This window comes from Panthera uncia, assembly GCF_023721935.1.
Source record: "Panthera uncia isolate 11264 chromosome E2 unlocalized genomic scaffold, Puncia_PCG_1.0 HiC_scaffold_20, whole genome shotgun sequence".
NCBI lineage: Eukaryota > Metazoa > Chordata > Mammalia > Carnivora > Felidae > Panthera > Panthera uncia.
In genome coordinates, this window is record NW_026057589.1 from 9,070,768 (window position 1) to 9,088,003 (window position 17,236).

At 39.9% G+C, this 17,236-nt stretch overlaps 1 protein-coding gene across 3 annotated transcripts in view; it reads left to right on the forward strand.

The window, feature by feature from the left end:
• The window catches only part of NIP7 (nucleolar pre-rRNA processing protein NIP7), a 91,945-nt gene that overhangs the window by 37,248 nt on the left and 37,461 nt on the right, over positions 1-17,236 (forward strand). The window contains exon 5 of one of the 3 annotated variants that reach the window (XM_049622457.1): positions 13,511-13,553. The exons of the other annotated variants lie outside the window; for them this stretch is intronic. Coding sequence (XP_049478414.1) covers positions 13,511-13,528 — 18 coding nt within the window. The 3' untranslated portion in view covers positions 13,529-13,553. Of the gene's footprint in view, positions 1-13,510; positions 13,554-17,236 lie in introns of those variants that run through there. 3 annotated transcript variants of the gene reach the window in all.

The following is a 17,236-nucleotide window of genomic DNA, read 5'->3' on the forward strand; positions in this document are numbered from 1 at the left end:
TATATTTTATATAACCTTCATTTTTCATTTAATGCATAATCAACATCTTTCCATGCCATTACATTTTTTTCCCCTACAGCATCTTTAGCAGCTACTAATCTTTAGCATTCTAATATATGGGTGAACCAAAGTTTTCTTTATTTAAGCCCCTACTGTAAGATGTTTAGGAAATTTCAAAATTTTCTAATTTTAGACAGTCTCAATATTAGAAACATACTTGTAACAGTATAGTTGCACAAATTTATAATTATTTCCTTAAGATCATGTCCTTAAAGTAGAACTAGTGAGTTGAAGGATACACAGTAGAACACATATCCAAATATTTCACTTAATACTCTTTGACAGTTCCCTTTTGTTTTTGAACAAGTTGCAGACACCTTAACTTTACATTTAAAGCCTGAAGAGATTGCCTATTTGCCAACCTCATTTTGAGCTCACGTTTGTAAAACTTCTTTTTATTTTTTTAAATGTTTGTTTACTTTTGAGAGAGAGAGAGAGAGAGACAGAGTGTGAGAGGGGAAGAGGCAGAGAGAGAGGGAGACACAGAATCTGAAGCAGACTCCAGGCTCTGAACTGTCAGCACAGAGCCTGACGTGGGACTTGAACCCACGAACCACAAGATCATGACCTGAAACAAAGTCAAATGCTTAACCTACTGAGCCACCCAGGTGCCCCACATATGTGCAACTTGTAACATTTCCTTATCACCTGCTACTCAATCGCCCTGGAAGCTTCATCTTGTCTATTCTAGCCTAACTAAGTCCTTCTTGTCAGTCAAGCCTCATTTAAGAGAATTTCAACCTTTCTTGGCTTTTTGGGCAGGGTTAAATCACCCTGTTGCTTCCTCCTTAGCAGCTCATATATCATCCTTCCTGAAATACATTGTTTAGTGTTAGTTTCTTGTTCACTCTACATCCTGGAACCTAGCCCAGAGCCTGACACATTTCTTGAGGTTGGATCGAACTGACTAGGCACATGAGGAAGGCTTTTGATACATACTGAAAGACCATACCACCAGCAAATTATATTTATTGAAATGTAATTTCATGCCCACCAGCAAACTATATTTACCGAAACAGAGACATTCTTAGGACAAACTCCCAGTTCTTATGTGTTTGTGTTGTGATTTTCTAGATACAGAACAGCTGTCTATATAATTTTATGACTGCACAGGATACTTTCCCTGAGTTCTTTTTTCCCTTTTGGCCTTGTAGATTGGCCTGGAGAGGATTTAAAAAAAATCATGGTCCTTCTCTCTTTCTCCAGGTTCTCTTCTTGTCCAACTCCAGTTCCAAATCTACTTGCAACCGTCACCTTGCTGGACACATTCCTGAACCTTACTTTTTTTTTTTTTTTTCTGTGATGGGCTTGCCAATAGACCTTGGAGAGTCCTTTCCCCACTTCTTCATTGGAAACATCATTATCCCTATCTTCCACAGCCAGGGGAATGAATGGGTAAGGAGTATTTCCAAAGAACTAAGTGGGCCTGGAGTCAATGTAGGAAGGAAGTGGGGACATAGGATGTGAGTCACCAATAGCTGTCTTTGATGCTCTTGGAATCTACCAACCAGTACCCATACCAAATAGAGAAATACCAGTTGTAGTGAGTGGTGTGCCCCCTCCCTGAGAGGCCCAGCAACTGGTTGAGCTTCAAAGCCTCTTCTACCTGACCCCTTGGGTTAGTGCCAGCAAAGACCCAGTTTGGGACCACTGAAGAATAACTCAGGTGGGCAAGTGGCAGCATCATTGAGGTTGAGAAATCACATGCTAGACCCTTGAATTAGTTAGACATAGACCTGAATCTGTATAGTATCCTGGTCTTTCCAAGTTTCTGTGTTGTGGACATTCCAGAATAGGAAGAGGCCTCTGAGTATGACAGATCTTTGGTGATTTGGGCTACTTAGCCATCCCAGCCTGCCTGCCTTAACCAGGAGCCAATTTACCTATCTCACATTCTGATTCTTCTGCTTGTTAGTCACATAAGCTTGGGCAAATTACTTAGCCATCTATCTACCTCTGTTATATTATCTGTGAGGCACAAACAACAGACGTGCCTCATGGGGTTGTATGAAAATTAAGTGAATTACTATTTCCAGTGCCCTTCACAGAGGGCTTGGCTCATTATTTGGGCTCAATAAGCATAAAATATTTTTATTAACGCATCCAGTATTTTCCTGAAAAGTCTTTCCTCCTCTTCTCTATCAAAATTCTCATTTTTCCTTTCCTTTTTTTTTTTTTTAAATTAAGCTATAACTTACATAAAATGTGTAAACATTAAGTGTAAAGCTTGTTTAGTTTTCTCCTCATTTTTCAAAGTCCCACCATCATATGGTTGTCTCTTCTTTACTCACCACAAATATTCAACTCTTATTTAAGGATTCTGCTTTGAGGAGCTTCAGTGCTTCCTGCCCTCCCTCTGGGCACCAGCAGGAGGCAGTGTGGTATAGGGGAAAAGCTACAGTCAGCAAGTTAATGATCAACAGGCTTCTCCTGGCCTAATAATTTACTGGCTTGAGTAAGAACTTAACCTCTAGTAGTCTTGTTTCTCCCCATCTGCTAAAGAGGACAAATTGCCAAATGGACACTTCATCGGATTGTAGTGAACATGAAATGAGGTAAAGCCTGTAAAACAATGCCTGATACATGTCGATTAAATTGGCAAGGTTAAAAAAAAATAATAATACCCAGTGTCAGGGAGGGTGCTGTGAAACAGGTACTTTTGGCCAGTGCTGGTGAAACTGTAAATCTATAAAAACTTTCCAAAGAGCAATTCAGGGAAACCAAAACAAAACAAAACAAAAAACAAAAACAAGCAAACAACAACAAATAGCAGAAGCCATAAAACTTCCATTGTCTAGAAATTCATTCTGTAGAAATAATTGTAAAAGTGCACTAAGATTTGAGTGCAAGCATTTTCATCTCAGCATTACTGATAGTGTACAAAAAATTAGAACTAGAAATATCTAAAAATAAGGTTATTAAGTAACTCCTGGTGTGTTCATAGTAAGAAATTTTCTCTGTGATAAAAATTATGTCCCCCCCATAAAAAACAAGAAAATAAATAAATATGTACCCAAAGATGATTTCATGCTCAAGATATAATAAGAAGAGAAAAATAATTGAAACATATAATGTGACCACAAATTTATGTAAGTTATAATCATGTACACTTTTTTTGTTAACATTTACTATTTACCATGTATTATGCTAGGGTAAGTAAATGCTGTTATTTCATTTAATCTTCATCAAAATTCTACAAAAAATGGTATTATTATGCCAGTTTTACAGATGGATAAACTGAGGCTCCAGGAGGTTGACTTGCCCAAGATGTTATAATGAATTTATGTCTGCCTCCTATTTTTATATTTTATTTTATTTTATTTTATTTTATTTTATTTTATTTTATTTTATTTTTGTTGTCTGAGTCCAATTTTAAATTCGTATCTATTTATATTAACCAAGATAGAATGACAAGAGATTTCAAATATTTTCTTCCTTAGACTTTTCTAATTTTTCCTAATTTTCTACAGGAGTAGAGGGAAAAGATCCCCAATAAATGTTATCCTTAATGAAGCCTTAGCATGATGCCTGACTCATGTATGAAGCTCAAGAAAGCTTCAGAGCCTAATAACTTCCAGTCCAGGACAGGACATTTCCAGTCTTATGTTAGGTAAGATTTTTTAGGTAGTATGCTGTGAGATCATAGAAAAAAAAAATAGTCTAGTCCTCCATGGGCATTTGCTCAACATTTATTGAGGCCCTGCTTTGTGAGTTGAAGCTCAGTAGGTTCTAGGGCCACAAATATAGATAAAACGCTAATTTTTCCCTGTGAGAGTTCAAGGTCTAGATGGAAGACTGACATGTAAAAATGATACTATATTTTAATTTTGAGCAATGGTAATGTATTCCTTCCATAGCTGCCCACCATCCCCCAAAGGCAAATAAATATTCCTAAAATGGTTGTTTTAGGTCAAAGTGATAAGAAATAAAATAGGATTGTATGGCACAGTTGAAAGAATCTAGGCTGGTAGTCAGACATAGAATCCCATCTCCAGCACATTCTAAACTGGCCATCTTCAAACTGGAATTATACATATCCCTAAGCATGAAGGCTTCTCAAGGGGGATCAACCTTCATGTGTTATCTTTCTTAAAACTTATCTGAGAATACTCCAAAGTCAGAGATCCTGCCAGTTTCTCTGCCCCAATCATCTGTCTCCCACCTTGCAAAAGGTAAGGCATATAATCTACATCCCACTCTGGTGTATATTATGTTGTAAGAAACTAAGTTTGGATACCAATACTGGCATAGTTCAAGACTAATTAAGGTCCTGGGGCACCTGGGTGGCTCAGTCGGTTAAGCGTTTGACTCTTGGTTTCAGCTCAGGTCATGATCTCATGGTTTGTGAGTTCCAGCCCTGGTTCTGGCTTCACGGTAAGAGCATGGGACCTGCTTAAGATTCTCTCCCTCCCTCTCTCTCTACCCCTCCCTGTATGTGCACGTGTGCATACTCTCTCTTTCTCTCTCAATAAATAAACTAAAAAAAAAAAAAAAAAGACTACTTAAGGTCCCATTAACTACTCCTTCATTCATTTCATTAAGAGATTAACTTTCAGTGGACATAACTTTATGCTGCTTTGATTGATATTATTAGGGTATAACTTATAATGTTAGCTTAAGTCCAAAGAAAATTAATATTTAAACCCTTGTGGTGATAGCATATTTTTAAAGACTTTAAAATCTAAAAAAAGAAAAAAATGTAAATACATGGTCATATGTTGTTGCAGAGAAATAGATGATGAATAAGGGACTTTCAAACATAAAAACATGTTTCATTAGAGTAATATATGGTGGGAGACATGGATTTCAAGGATAAAAAGAATGATTTAAAATGAATGACTAGTCAAGAAGGGCTTGTCCATATTTTTAAATTTTTAAATGGATGATGGTGAGTATCAAATCAGTATGGTACTTATATTTCATTGGATGTATTTATGGCAGTGATATCACAGTTTTATTTTTAAATGTTAAGATCCATAATGTGCCAGAAAGTACATATTTTGCATCTAGTTAAATGTATGATGAATCACCCCAGAATGTTCCCTGATGCCCTCTTCAAGTTACTCCTCATCCACCAACCACTGTTTGGATTTCAAACATCTTAGTTTCATCTGTTTCTGAATTTTATATAAATAGAATCATACAGCAGATACCCTTTGTGTCTGGCTTCATTTGCATAACAGCGTTTTTGAGATTCATCCATGTCATTCCTTTTTATTGCGGAGTGGTGTTGTATTTTATGAAAATCAACAATTTAGTTAGTCATTTTCCATAGATATTTGGGTTGTTTTCTATTTGGGACAATTAAAAATAAGGCTTCTATAAGCATTGTTGTTCAAGTAATAAAAAGTAAGATGGAGGCTTAAAATTTTTTTAATGTTTATTTTTGAGAGAGAGAGTGCAAGTGGGGGAGGGGCAGAGACAGAGGGGGCCACAGAATCTGAAACAGGCTCTGGGCTCCGTGGGGCTCAAACTCACGGACCATGAGATCATGACCTGACCCAAAGTCAGACACTTAACTGAATGAGCCACCCAGGTGCCCCAAGATGGAAACTTTTAGATGTCAACTTTAAAATATGGAAGGAGATACACATTGTTAGTCAATGGTTTCTTTTCTTTTCTTTTTAATTGTGAACTATACTTGACCCTTGAACAATGCAGAATTTAGAGACACTGACCCCCATACAGTAAAAAATCTGCATGTAACTTTTGACTCCCCCAAAACTTAACTACTATTGACCAAAAGCCTTACTGATAAACAGTTGATTAACACATATTTTGTATGTTATGTATATTATATACTATATTCTTACAATAAAATAAGCTAGAGAAAAGTAAATGTTATTGAGAATATTCTAAGAGTCGGGGCGCCTGGGTGGCTCAGTCGGTTAAGCGGCCGACTTCGGCTCAGGTCATGATCTCGCGGTCCGTGAGTTCGAGCCCCGCGTCGGGCTCTGTGCTGACAGCTCAGAGCCTGGAGCCTGTTTCAGACTCTGTGTCTCCCTCTCTCTGACCCTCCCCTGTTCATGCTCTGTCTCTCTCTGTCTCAAAAATAAATAAACGTTAGGGGCGCCTGGGTGGCGCAGTCGGTTAAGCCTCCGACTTCAGCCAGGTCACGATCTTGCGGTCCGTGAGTTCGAGCCCCGCGTCAGGCTCTGGGCTGATGGCTCAGAGCCTGGAGCCTGTTTCCGATTCTGTGTCTCCCTCTCTCTCTGCCCCTCCCCCGTTCATGCTCTGTCTCTCTCTGTCCCAAAAATAAATAAAAAACATTGAAAAAAAATTTAAAAAAAATAAATAAACGTTAAAAAAAATTAAAAAAAGAATATTCTAAGAGAAAGGGCACATGGCTGGTTCAGTCTGCAGAGCATGTGAATCTTGATCTCAGGGTTATGAGTTCCAGCCCCACATTGGATGTAGAACTTACTAAAAATAAGGAAAAGTATAAGAAAAAATATTAAGTGTATATCCATGTATAAGTGGACCTGTACAATTCACTCAAACCACCCATGTTGTTCAAGGAGCAACTGTATAACATTTGTACAAAAAGGATGCCAAACTGTTTTCCAAAGCAGTTGTACCATTTAACACTGTTGCCTTTGCCTAGTGTTGCAACAAGCTGATGAGCATTTGGTTACATTTGTTGCAATTGTCTTCTCTTACTCTGTAGTTTATCTAGTATACTCTCTATGTAGTATATTTGTGAACCACAATGTGTAACTTTAGTGTAATTGAGTCATTCTCTTTATCATTCTTTTCCTTTATCTTGAGCAGTTAGTGGCTTGTTTAATAAATCCTTTCCTATTCAGAAGCTGAGAAAATATTTTCATATATTCTAAAAAGCCAGAGATTTTTGTCTTTCACATTTGTCTTTTATCCACCTGGATTTGATGTAGTGTTCCCCATATGGGTATCTAGCTATTACAGCACCATTTAGTAAAAAATCCAGGAGCGCCTGGGCGCTCAGTCGGTTGAGCGTCTGACTCTTGATTTCAGCTCGGGTCATGGTCCCAGGGCTGCGGGATTGAGGCCTTTGTTGGGCTCCTTGCTGAATGCGGAGTCTGCTTAAGATTCTCTCTCTTTCTCCCTCTGCCCCTCTCCCCCACTCTCTCTCTCTCTCTCTCTCTCTCTCTCTCAAAAAACAAAACAAAACAAAACACCCCTGCTTTCTGTAGTGCCTCCTTTGTTATAAATTAAGTGGCCGTAGATGCATTTCAGACATAAATGTCTGTTTCTAGGGATACACAATTTTTCAAAATTACGTGATGAGATGTGCAAGCAAAAAGGATGTGAAGATCATCTACTAAACCAGTTGTGTAGCCTTTGTCTGGTTATTTAACTTCTCTGAGTTCGCTACACTGTTGGGAGAATAAAATGGGGTCATGCAGTAATGTGGTCAGAAGTTCTGATACAGTAAGCCTTGGGGAATAGTAGTAGCAGTTTGTTTTCTGGTGGGGTTTTTTTTCCCTTCTGTTGTTATATTTTAACTGCCATGGAGTACATGAAAACAACACCTGCTTGGGGCAGGAACTGCCAGGGAAAGAGCCCAGCGGACGTGACATTTGGGTGGGTCGTGAATGACGGTGGAATCTGTCATCTCTTTTTATGACTGCCATCTGTTGGCTGTCCATGGCGCATTTCCCACATGTGTCGCATCTGCATGATATTTTATCTGGCTTAGAAGGGCCCAGGGGGGAAAGACTGTGCCCCGCCCCACTCCTCGGCTTTTGGCGACCCTCGGTAGCACTTGCCTAAGAAGAGCTAGAAGTTGCGCTGGCTCCATGTTTGTTAGACACACATACGTGTCACTGAGGGCAGGGCTGGGCCTTTAAAAAATTTCTGCCACTGTCGTGCTGCAGGATTCCCAAGTTTCACCCACACATTGCTCCCTCCCCAAACCCCAGCCACCGGCCAACACGTATACCGACAAACTCACCCGTTCGCCCCCAGCACCACCACCCATGGCAGTGGCGAAATCCATACCACACCCCCTGTACAATCTTGCGTGTGGTTGAGAGAGCATAGGGTCTTACACACAGTAGGCACTCGATAAGCATCAGGTGAATAACAAATGAGTTACCACATGAAGATTAGGATATAGGAGCACATTCCCATCTGCTGCAGTGTAGCAAGACATGGGTAGATTATGTGGCTATTGCCGGTTCTGAGTGTGCATGGGAATCACGGCGGGGGGGGTGGGGTAGGGGGGGTGGGGCATGTTAAATATTCTGTGCCACCCCACTACTGAATTAGAGCAGAAAAGGGAAAACAGCTATGTTTCATTAATTCTCTGGGAGCTTCTGGTTTTGATGTCAAGTCAGTCATGGGAATCATAGAATTATTAAACATCTGGATCCATTCTTCATCAAAAGTGATAATTTGGCAGTATCTGTCAAAACTTAAGATTCACATGCCTTTGAACCTGTACTTCCTCCTAGACTTTATCCAATGCACAAAAATATGGGCACAAAGGCATTCAGAACAGTGTTTTTAAACAGAAATTCTTAAAACTAGGAAAGTGTCCATTTACTTACTAAGCAAACTTTGTTGAGTATTATTCTCATTACTGGAGACAGCGGTGAGTAACAACAACAAAATAGTAAATAAATTCCCTGCTCTTAGAGAGATTTACATTTTAGTCTATCAAAAGAAGACTGAATGAATAATTTATGGTACATCCAAGCAATGGACTATTATCCGCCCATAAAAAAGAATGAGGTTGTCAATATACTGCTTTGAAAAGATGTTCAGGGGGCACCTCCGTGGCTCAGGAGGTTGACTCTTGATTTTGGCTCAGGTCATGATCCCAGTGTTGTGGGATCGAGTCCTGCATTGGGCTCTGTTCTGAGTGTGGAGCCTGTTTATGATTCTCTCTTTCTCTGCCCCTCCCCCATGTTCACGGGCATGCTTTTTCTCTCTCTAAAATACAATTTTTTAAAAAAGTTACTCAAGACAGGAGCACCTGGGGGTGCCTGGCCGGCTCAGTTGGAAGAGCATGTAACTCTTGATCTCTGGGTTGTGAGTTCAAGTCCCGCGTTGGGCATAGAGATTACTTTTTTAAAAATATTCAAGATATGTTTCTAAAAAAAAATTAGGAAGCTTTTAAATATCCAAAATAAAGAAAAATAAGCTATAAGACATTGCATGGCATTTTCCTACATATCTATAAAATTATATACATGTGCACAGACATATACAAATATATAAGTAAAAAATTATGGAAAAATGTTCAATAAAATTGTTAATGGCAGTTATCACTGGGAAGTATTATTGAAGGGGGGCAAGTATTGGCTTTCTCTTTATACCCTTCCATACTATTTAAACTTACTAACAGGAGGCGCCTGAGTGACTCAGTTGGTTGAGCATCTGACTCTTGACTTCTGCTCAGGACATGGTCCCAGGGTTGTGGGATCCAGCCCTGCCACAGATCTGCATTGAGTATGGAGCCTGCTTGGGACTCTCTCTCTCCCTCTCTCTCTCTCTCTCCCTCTCTCTCTCTCTCTCCCTCCCTCCCTTCCTCTGTTCCTGCCCCATTCACATGCATGTGTTCTATCTTTATGAAATAAGTAAAATGAAAAAAATTTAAGCTTACTAACTTAAGGAAATATTACTTTTAGATTTTTTTTGAGTTAAAAAATTACATAGAGCCTTGAGAACCTGTGAGGTTTTAAATTTCCAGCAGGGGGCAGCAGTGATTCTCAAATATCTCTGACGTCAGCACAAAGCTGAAGATTAGTGTCCACAGATTTCCAAGTCCAGGCCCAAATACTGTATTTGGACCACCAGATTATAAAAGGAACAAAAAACAATAACCACAGTGCTGTAGGAATTGTTATGACAAAATATTTTCTATATGATTCTTTCTTTATTAACATTTGTCCGTGAGTCTAAACTTTCCTCTCTGGAGTGCACAGTTTTCTCCTCCATTAAAATCAGAAGGCTTGACGAGATAATCTTAAAAGGTTTCTTTCCAGCTCTAACATTCTATGGCTTTGAGAATATAAATCAGTATCGGGAAGAAATAAGCCCCAGTGCCTTCTGGAATTAATTGGCTTATCAAAGAATCTGCTTTACAACCCTTTGCTGATCAGGATGAATTATTACCAATTTATCTTTAGTGTAGATCACAGAATACTTTTTTGGGGGGAAAGGGGAGGGTGTTGGTATTTATTCAATTCACTGATGGAGAAAAAAGAGAACTCTTCCACTCTATAAATGTTTAGCATGTGTGTAAAGGTCGTAGGTCTGGTGTTTAGAAATTATGCACAAGTTTACCAAAGAATCTTCACTGGGTTGGCCAAATTAAACAGCCTGCAGTTGTAGAGAAATAAACACAAGTTAACATTTAACCACAGCAATTCCCTGTTCTTGCTTCTCCATCTTTCTCAGTAGGAGGAGCTGAGAGGGTCAGCAGGCTGCTGGCTACTGTAGCGAGACACTGAGCTCCTCTGAGAACCCACCTGTCTATCACTTTGATCAGGTACATATTTGTTATTACAGAATAACTGAAATACAATATCGTATTAGTTTCAGGTATACAACATAGTGATTCGATGTTTATATGCATCACCAGTGGTCACCACAGTAAGTCTAGTTACCATCTGTCACCATATGAAGTTGTTACAATATTATTTTCTATATTCCCTATGCTGGAAGTTTGCACTTCTTAACCTCCTTCCCCTATTCCGTCCATTCCTACATCCTACAGCCCTCAGGCGACCATCAGTTTTTTCTCTGTATCTATGAATCTGTTTCTGGTTTGTTTTATTTGTTTATTTGTATTGCTTCTTTGGATTCCACATATAGGTGAAATCATACCATATTTTGTCTTTCTCTGAGAAATTTCACTTAGCATAATACCTTCTGGGTCCACCAGTGTTGTTATAAATGGCAAGATTTTATTCTTTTTGTGGCTGAGTAATATTCCTTTGCAGGTACATAGCACTTGTTATCTATTAATCTACCAATAGGCATTTATGTTGCTTCCAAATCTTGGCTATGGCATATAATGCTGCAATGAACTTAGGGGTACAGATGTCTTTGCAAATTAGTGTTTTCATTTTTTGGGATAAATAACGAGAAATGTGATTGCTGGATTGTACAGTAGTTCTGTTTTTAATTTTTTGAGGAACTCCAGACTGTTTTCCATAGTGACTGCACTAATTTACATTCCCACCAACAGTGCATGAGGATTCCCTTTTCTCCATAGCCTCACCAACACTTGCTATTTCTTTTTGATAGTAGCCATTCTGACAGGAGTGAGGTGATATCTTATTATCGTTTCGATTTCCATTTACCTGATGATTAGGGATGTTGAACGTCTTTTGATGTGCCTGTACACACAGATATATTTTTAAGCATTGGAATCATTAACTTTTCCAGTTATTTCTTCAGGACCCAAGAGCAGTGCTCTTTTTACAAATAACCCTTTATAAATTATAAACTTTTTTTTTAGACATAGAGAGAGAACTCAAGTTGGGGAGAGGGGCAAAGGGAGAGAGAGAGAGAGAGAGAGAGAGAGAGAGAGAGAGAGAGAGAATGAATCTTAAGCAGGCTCCACACTCATCATGGAGCCCAATGTGGGGCTTGATCCCACGACCCTGGGATCATGGCCTGAACCGAAATCAAGAGTTAGACACTCAACCGACTGAGCCATCCAGGTGCCCCAAAACTTTTTTCTTTTAATATTTGCCCAAAGCTATACCATTAATAAGTGGCTGAGGCAGGATTCAAACCTGTAACTCTCTGACTCTAAGACCCTCACACTTGACCATGGCAATATATGAAATGAGAGGACTCACATCATCAACTTGTTACCCAGAAGCTGTGACTATCTGCAAGAGTCATTGTGTATAAGTATATAAAGTGAATGGAGGGGACTGGGTGGCTCAGTCGGTTAAGCGGCCGACTTCAGCTCGGATCATGATTTCATGGCTCATGAGTTTGAGTCCTGCGTGGGTTTGGTGCTGACAGCTTGGAGCCTGCTTTGGATTCTGTGTCTCCCTCTCTCTCTCTGCCCCTCCCCAGCTCGCAGTCTGTCTCTGTCTCTCTAAAAAATAAATATTTAAAAAAAATAAAGTGGGGCGCCTGGGTGGCTCAGTTGGTTGGGTGTCCGACTTCAGCTCAGGTCATGATCTCACAGTTTATGGGTTTGAGCCTCACATCAAGCTCTGTGCTGACAGCTCAGAGCCTGGAGCCTGCTTCAGATTCTCTGTCTCCTTCTATCTCTGCCCCTCCCCCACTTATGCTCTGTCTCTCAAAAATAAATGTAAAAAAAATTTAAAAAAATAAAGCGAATGGTTATGTTATAAAGCTTTGTCTGACTCTATGTGCTATTAAGTACTATGTGCTAGTCTTTGTCAGGTATTGGGGTTAAGGGTGTAAAAAGATGAGTCAGACTTAATCATCACATTTAAGAAACTTCTAGTTTTTGGAGGAGTGAAGAGCCAATGAGTAAACATAACGTGTGAAAAATAATAGGGAAACACAAATAAGGATAAAGAAATCAAGGCAGCATAGTAGGATGGCTAAATCTATGGACTCCAGGGTCCAGTTCTTAGTTGTGGGACTTCTTAAGCCTCAGTTTCCTCACTGGTAAAATGGCAATATTAATTGCCTCTAGTTTAGGTAATTGTGGTGAGGGTTAAATCATATAAAGCAATATTAAATCGGTTAGCATAAGACCAAGTAGATGGAAAGACTTGTTAGAATGTTGTTACTAATATTGTTTGATAAAACTTAAGTGAAGTAAGTAAGAAACACACATCCTACTGCATTTCTGAGATGTTGACGCTGGTTTCTCAAATTATTCTGAACCTCCCAGCTCCAAGTGACCCATTTCCTTGAGATTTATTCTTCTGTCTGACATGGTTATCTTTTGATCCTACTAAAACGTCTCCTGGAAAGAATGACATGGCAGGGCGCCTGGGTGGCTCAGTCGGTTAAGCGACCAACTTCGGCTCAGGCCACGATCTCAGGCTTTGTGAGTTTGAGCCCCACGTGGGCTCTGTGTGGACAGCTCAGAGCCTGGAGCCTGGTTCGGATTCTGTGTCTCCCTCTCTCTGACCCAACCCTGTTCATGCTCTGTGTCTCTTTGTCTCAAAAATAAATAAAACGTTAAAAAAAAAAAAAAAAAAAAGAATGACATGGCAAAGGGGCCCCAGCCTCCAGGCACCAGAAGCTTGGGCTTTTTCACAGGGAAGGAGACATGGGACCGGGAACAGCCATTGTGACAGGCAAATCAGGACAAATCGACTTGGAGTTTTAGAAAATTTCTGGGTCCCACTCCCTGAGATTTTAATTAATTGAATTTCAATATATACTCTATTAATATTTTAATATAGCTATAATCATAGGTAGGGTTTCATGTGATTTTATCCTGCAATCAGTTCCCTTCCCAACCAGCTTCTTTATTGTTTTCTCCTAAACACTGACCCACCTCCTTCCTCCTCAGGCAAGGACGTTGGTCTGATATGCTACAGTGACTGCCCGCTTCAGCCCTGAGTCTTGGCGTGAGACACGTGAGTTCTTTCATCTGAAAGCCTCTGCCTTCTGACAGATGTACGTAAGCTAACACTTCTCTAAAACCAACTGAAAACTCACCTCCGTCTGGAAGCCTTCCCTGCTGAGTTCTTTACTTTGCACTGCCCTCTGTGTCACAGATATAACTGGGGCTGTTGAAATGTAACCAAGAAAATGTTCTTAGTCTTTGTCACGTGTGGGTGAGTTCTGGTTCTTCCCATTGGGGGCGGCATGGACTTGTGGAGAGCAGGGACTCTGGAATCTGGCATGAATCTGGCACCACTCCTGAGTTCTCAGATTCATTCTGGCTGTCCTTTGTCACCTTGGGACTGCTGCTTTATTCTTGTGGGTTGTCATCTTCCATCCTGGCTTCTCCAGGCAGCTGTCCCTTCGGTGCTTCCTTTAGTTAGAGTGGACAGAAGACTCCTTTAACTTGAAAAGCACAACTAAGATCATCCTATGAGTCCCACCATTTACCATAGTGTCCTCATCGGTCAAATGGGGATAATTATAGGGCCTTCCTCACTGAATTCTTGTAGGAATGAAATGAGATCAGACATGCTTACTGGACTTGGCGCATGGCGAGTTGTGGCAGATACTTTAGATTGGTTCTTTCAAAATCCATTCCAATTTCTTTCTAGCTTAGGAAGCTAAATACTTGGTACATTTCTCAAACTCCCTTGCAGCTCTGATTTTGTTTGTGATTTAGATGCCATTTGTGTGAGACAAATGTGAACTCTGTGGAGTTCTGTAGAGTGAGAGCTCTGAACTCTGTTGAAGGAGAGGCAGGCGTGAAGCATCCATTTTGCTGGTGCTGATCATGGCAAAGGCAACATTATTCTGGAGCCAGCAGCTGATGGTGGCAGCTTAGCAGTTCTGAATCTTCTGGATGGTGGCCGAGGCTGCAGCTTGCTTGTCAACCCTGTTCTCCAGTATAATTTTGGAAGTCATTCCTGGATGTTTAGTCTAGAGCATATTTCTTTTCTTTTCTTTTCTTTTTTTTTTTTACATTTATTCATTTTTCAGAGACAGAGAGAGACAGAGCACAAGTGTGTGTGTGGGGGGGGGGGGGCAGAGAGAGAGGGAGACACAGAATCTGAAGCAGGCTCCAGGCTCCGAGCTGTCAGCACAGAGTCCGATGCAGGGCTCGAACTTACAAACCGCAAGATTATGACCTGAGCCTAAGTCAGATGCTTAACCGACTGAGCCACCCGGGAGCCCCTAGAGCATATTTCTTAACTTTCCTAATGCTTCTGTGAACTCTCCATACCCTTCAATAAATCTCTTTGTGCTTAAATTGATAAGAGTGAAACGTGTTGTCTGCCACTAAGAAAACTGACCAATATATAAGTATTCAATGAATATTAGCTGTTACTATTTTTTTTATATTCAAATCCAAGTTTGTTAACATACAGTGTAATAATGATTTCAGGAATAGAATTTACTGATTTAATCACTTACCAGTACTCATCCCAACAAGTGTCCTCCTTAATGCCCCTCACCCATTTAGCCAATCCCCCCACCAACACCTCATCAGCAACCCTCAGTTTGTTCTCTGTATTTAAGAGTCTCTTATGGTTTCTCTCCCTCTCTCTTTTTATACTATTTTTCCTTCCCTTATGTTTATCTGTTTTGTATCTTAAATTCCACATATGAGTGAAATCATATGATATTTGTCTTTCTCTGACTTACTTTGCTTAGCATAATACACTCTAGTTTCATCTACATTGCTGCCAAGGGCAAGATTTCATTCTCTTTGATCGCCGAGTGATATTCCATTATATGTTATTGTACATGTATGCCACATCTTCTTTATCCATTCATCCGTGGATGGACATTTGGGCTCTTTCCATACTTTGGCTGTTGTGGATAGTGCTGCTATAAACATTGGGGTGCATGTGTCCCTTCGAAACAGCACACCTGTATCCCTTGGATAAGTACCTAGTAGTGCAATCGCTGGGTCATGGGGTAGTTCTATTTTTAACTTTTTGAGGCACCTCCATACTGTTTCCAGAGTGGCTGCCCCAGTTTGCATTACCATCAGCAGGGCAAAAGAGATCCTCTTTCTCCACATCCTCACCAACAACTGTGGTTGCCTGAGTTGTAAATGTTAGCCATTCTGACAGGTGTGAGACGGTATCTTATTGTGGTTGTGATTTGTATTTCCCTGATGATGAGTGATGTTGAGCATGTTTTCATGTGTCTATTAGCTATCTGATGTCTTCTTTGGAAAAATGTCTATTCATGTCTTTAAAACTTAGTTGAAGGCTTGGTAATAAAGCAAGTGATTACATTTCATGAATGAACATTTTTTTTTTTTAATTTACATCCAAGTTAGTCAGAATATAGTGCAACAATGATTTCAGGAGTAGATTCCTTAGTGCTCCTTACCCATTTAACCCATCCCTCCTCCCACAACCCCTCCCGTAACCCTCAGTTTGTTCTCCATATTTATGAGTCTCTTCTGTTTTGTCCCCCTCCCTGTTTTTATATTATTTTTGCTTCCCTTCCCTTATGTTCATCTGTTTTGTGTCTTAAAGTCCTCATATGAGTGAAGTCATATGATTTTTGTCTTTCTCTGACTGACTGATTTCACTTAGCATAATACACTCCAGTTCCATCCACGTAGTTGCAAATGGCAAGATTTCATTCTTTTTGATTGTCGAGTAATACTCCATTGTATATATATACACCACATCTTCTTTATCCATTCATCCATCGATGGACATTTGGGCTCTTTCCATACTTTGGCTATTGTGGATACTGCTGTTATAAACATTGGGGTGCATGTGTCCTTTCGAAACAGCACTCCTGTATCCCTTGGATAAATGCCTAGTAGTGCAATTGCTGGGTCATAGGGTAGTTCTATTTTTAGTTTTTGGAGGAACCTCCATACTGTTTTCCAGAGTGGCTGCACCAGCTTGCATTCCCACCAGTAGGGCAAAAGAGATCCTCTTTCTCCGCATCCTTGCCAACATCTGTTGTTGCCTGAGTTGTTGATGTTAGCCATTCTGATAGGTGTGAGGTGGTATCTCATTGTGGTTTTGCTTTGTATTTCCCTGATGATGAGAGATGTTGAGCATTTTTTCATGTGTCAGTTCGCCATCTGGGTGTCTTCTTTGGAGAAGTGTCTATTTATGTCTTTTGCCCCTTTCTTCACTGGATTATTTGTTTTTTGGGTGTTGAGTTTGGTAGGTTCTTTATAGATTTTGGATACTAACCCTTTATCTGATATGTCATTTGCAAATATCTTCTCCCATTCTGTCGGTTACCTTTTAATTTTGCTGATTGTTTCTTCGCTGTGCAGAAGTTTTTTATTTTGATGAGGTCCCAATAGTTCATTTTTGCATGAATGAACATTTAAAACTAGCTACCAGGTAAGACCACATACAATAATTTCTAGAGTAGCACTGTGCCGTAGAGCTTTCTTTAATGAGGGAAATATTCTATACTTACATCCAATATGGTAACCACTAGTTATATGTGGCTATTGAGTGCTTGAAATGTGGCTAGCATGACTGAGGAACTTAACTTTTGATTTCATTTCAATTCACTTAAATTTAAGATTAAATAACCATATGTGGTTGGTAGCTACCATGTTGGACAACACAGAACTTAAGAGTCTCAGCCTGACTCTTTCACAAGGGTCTTTTACAGC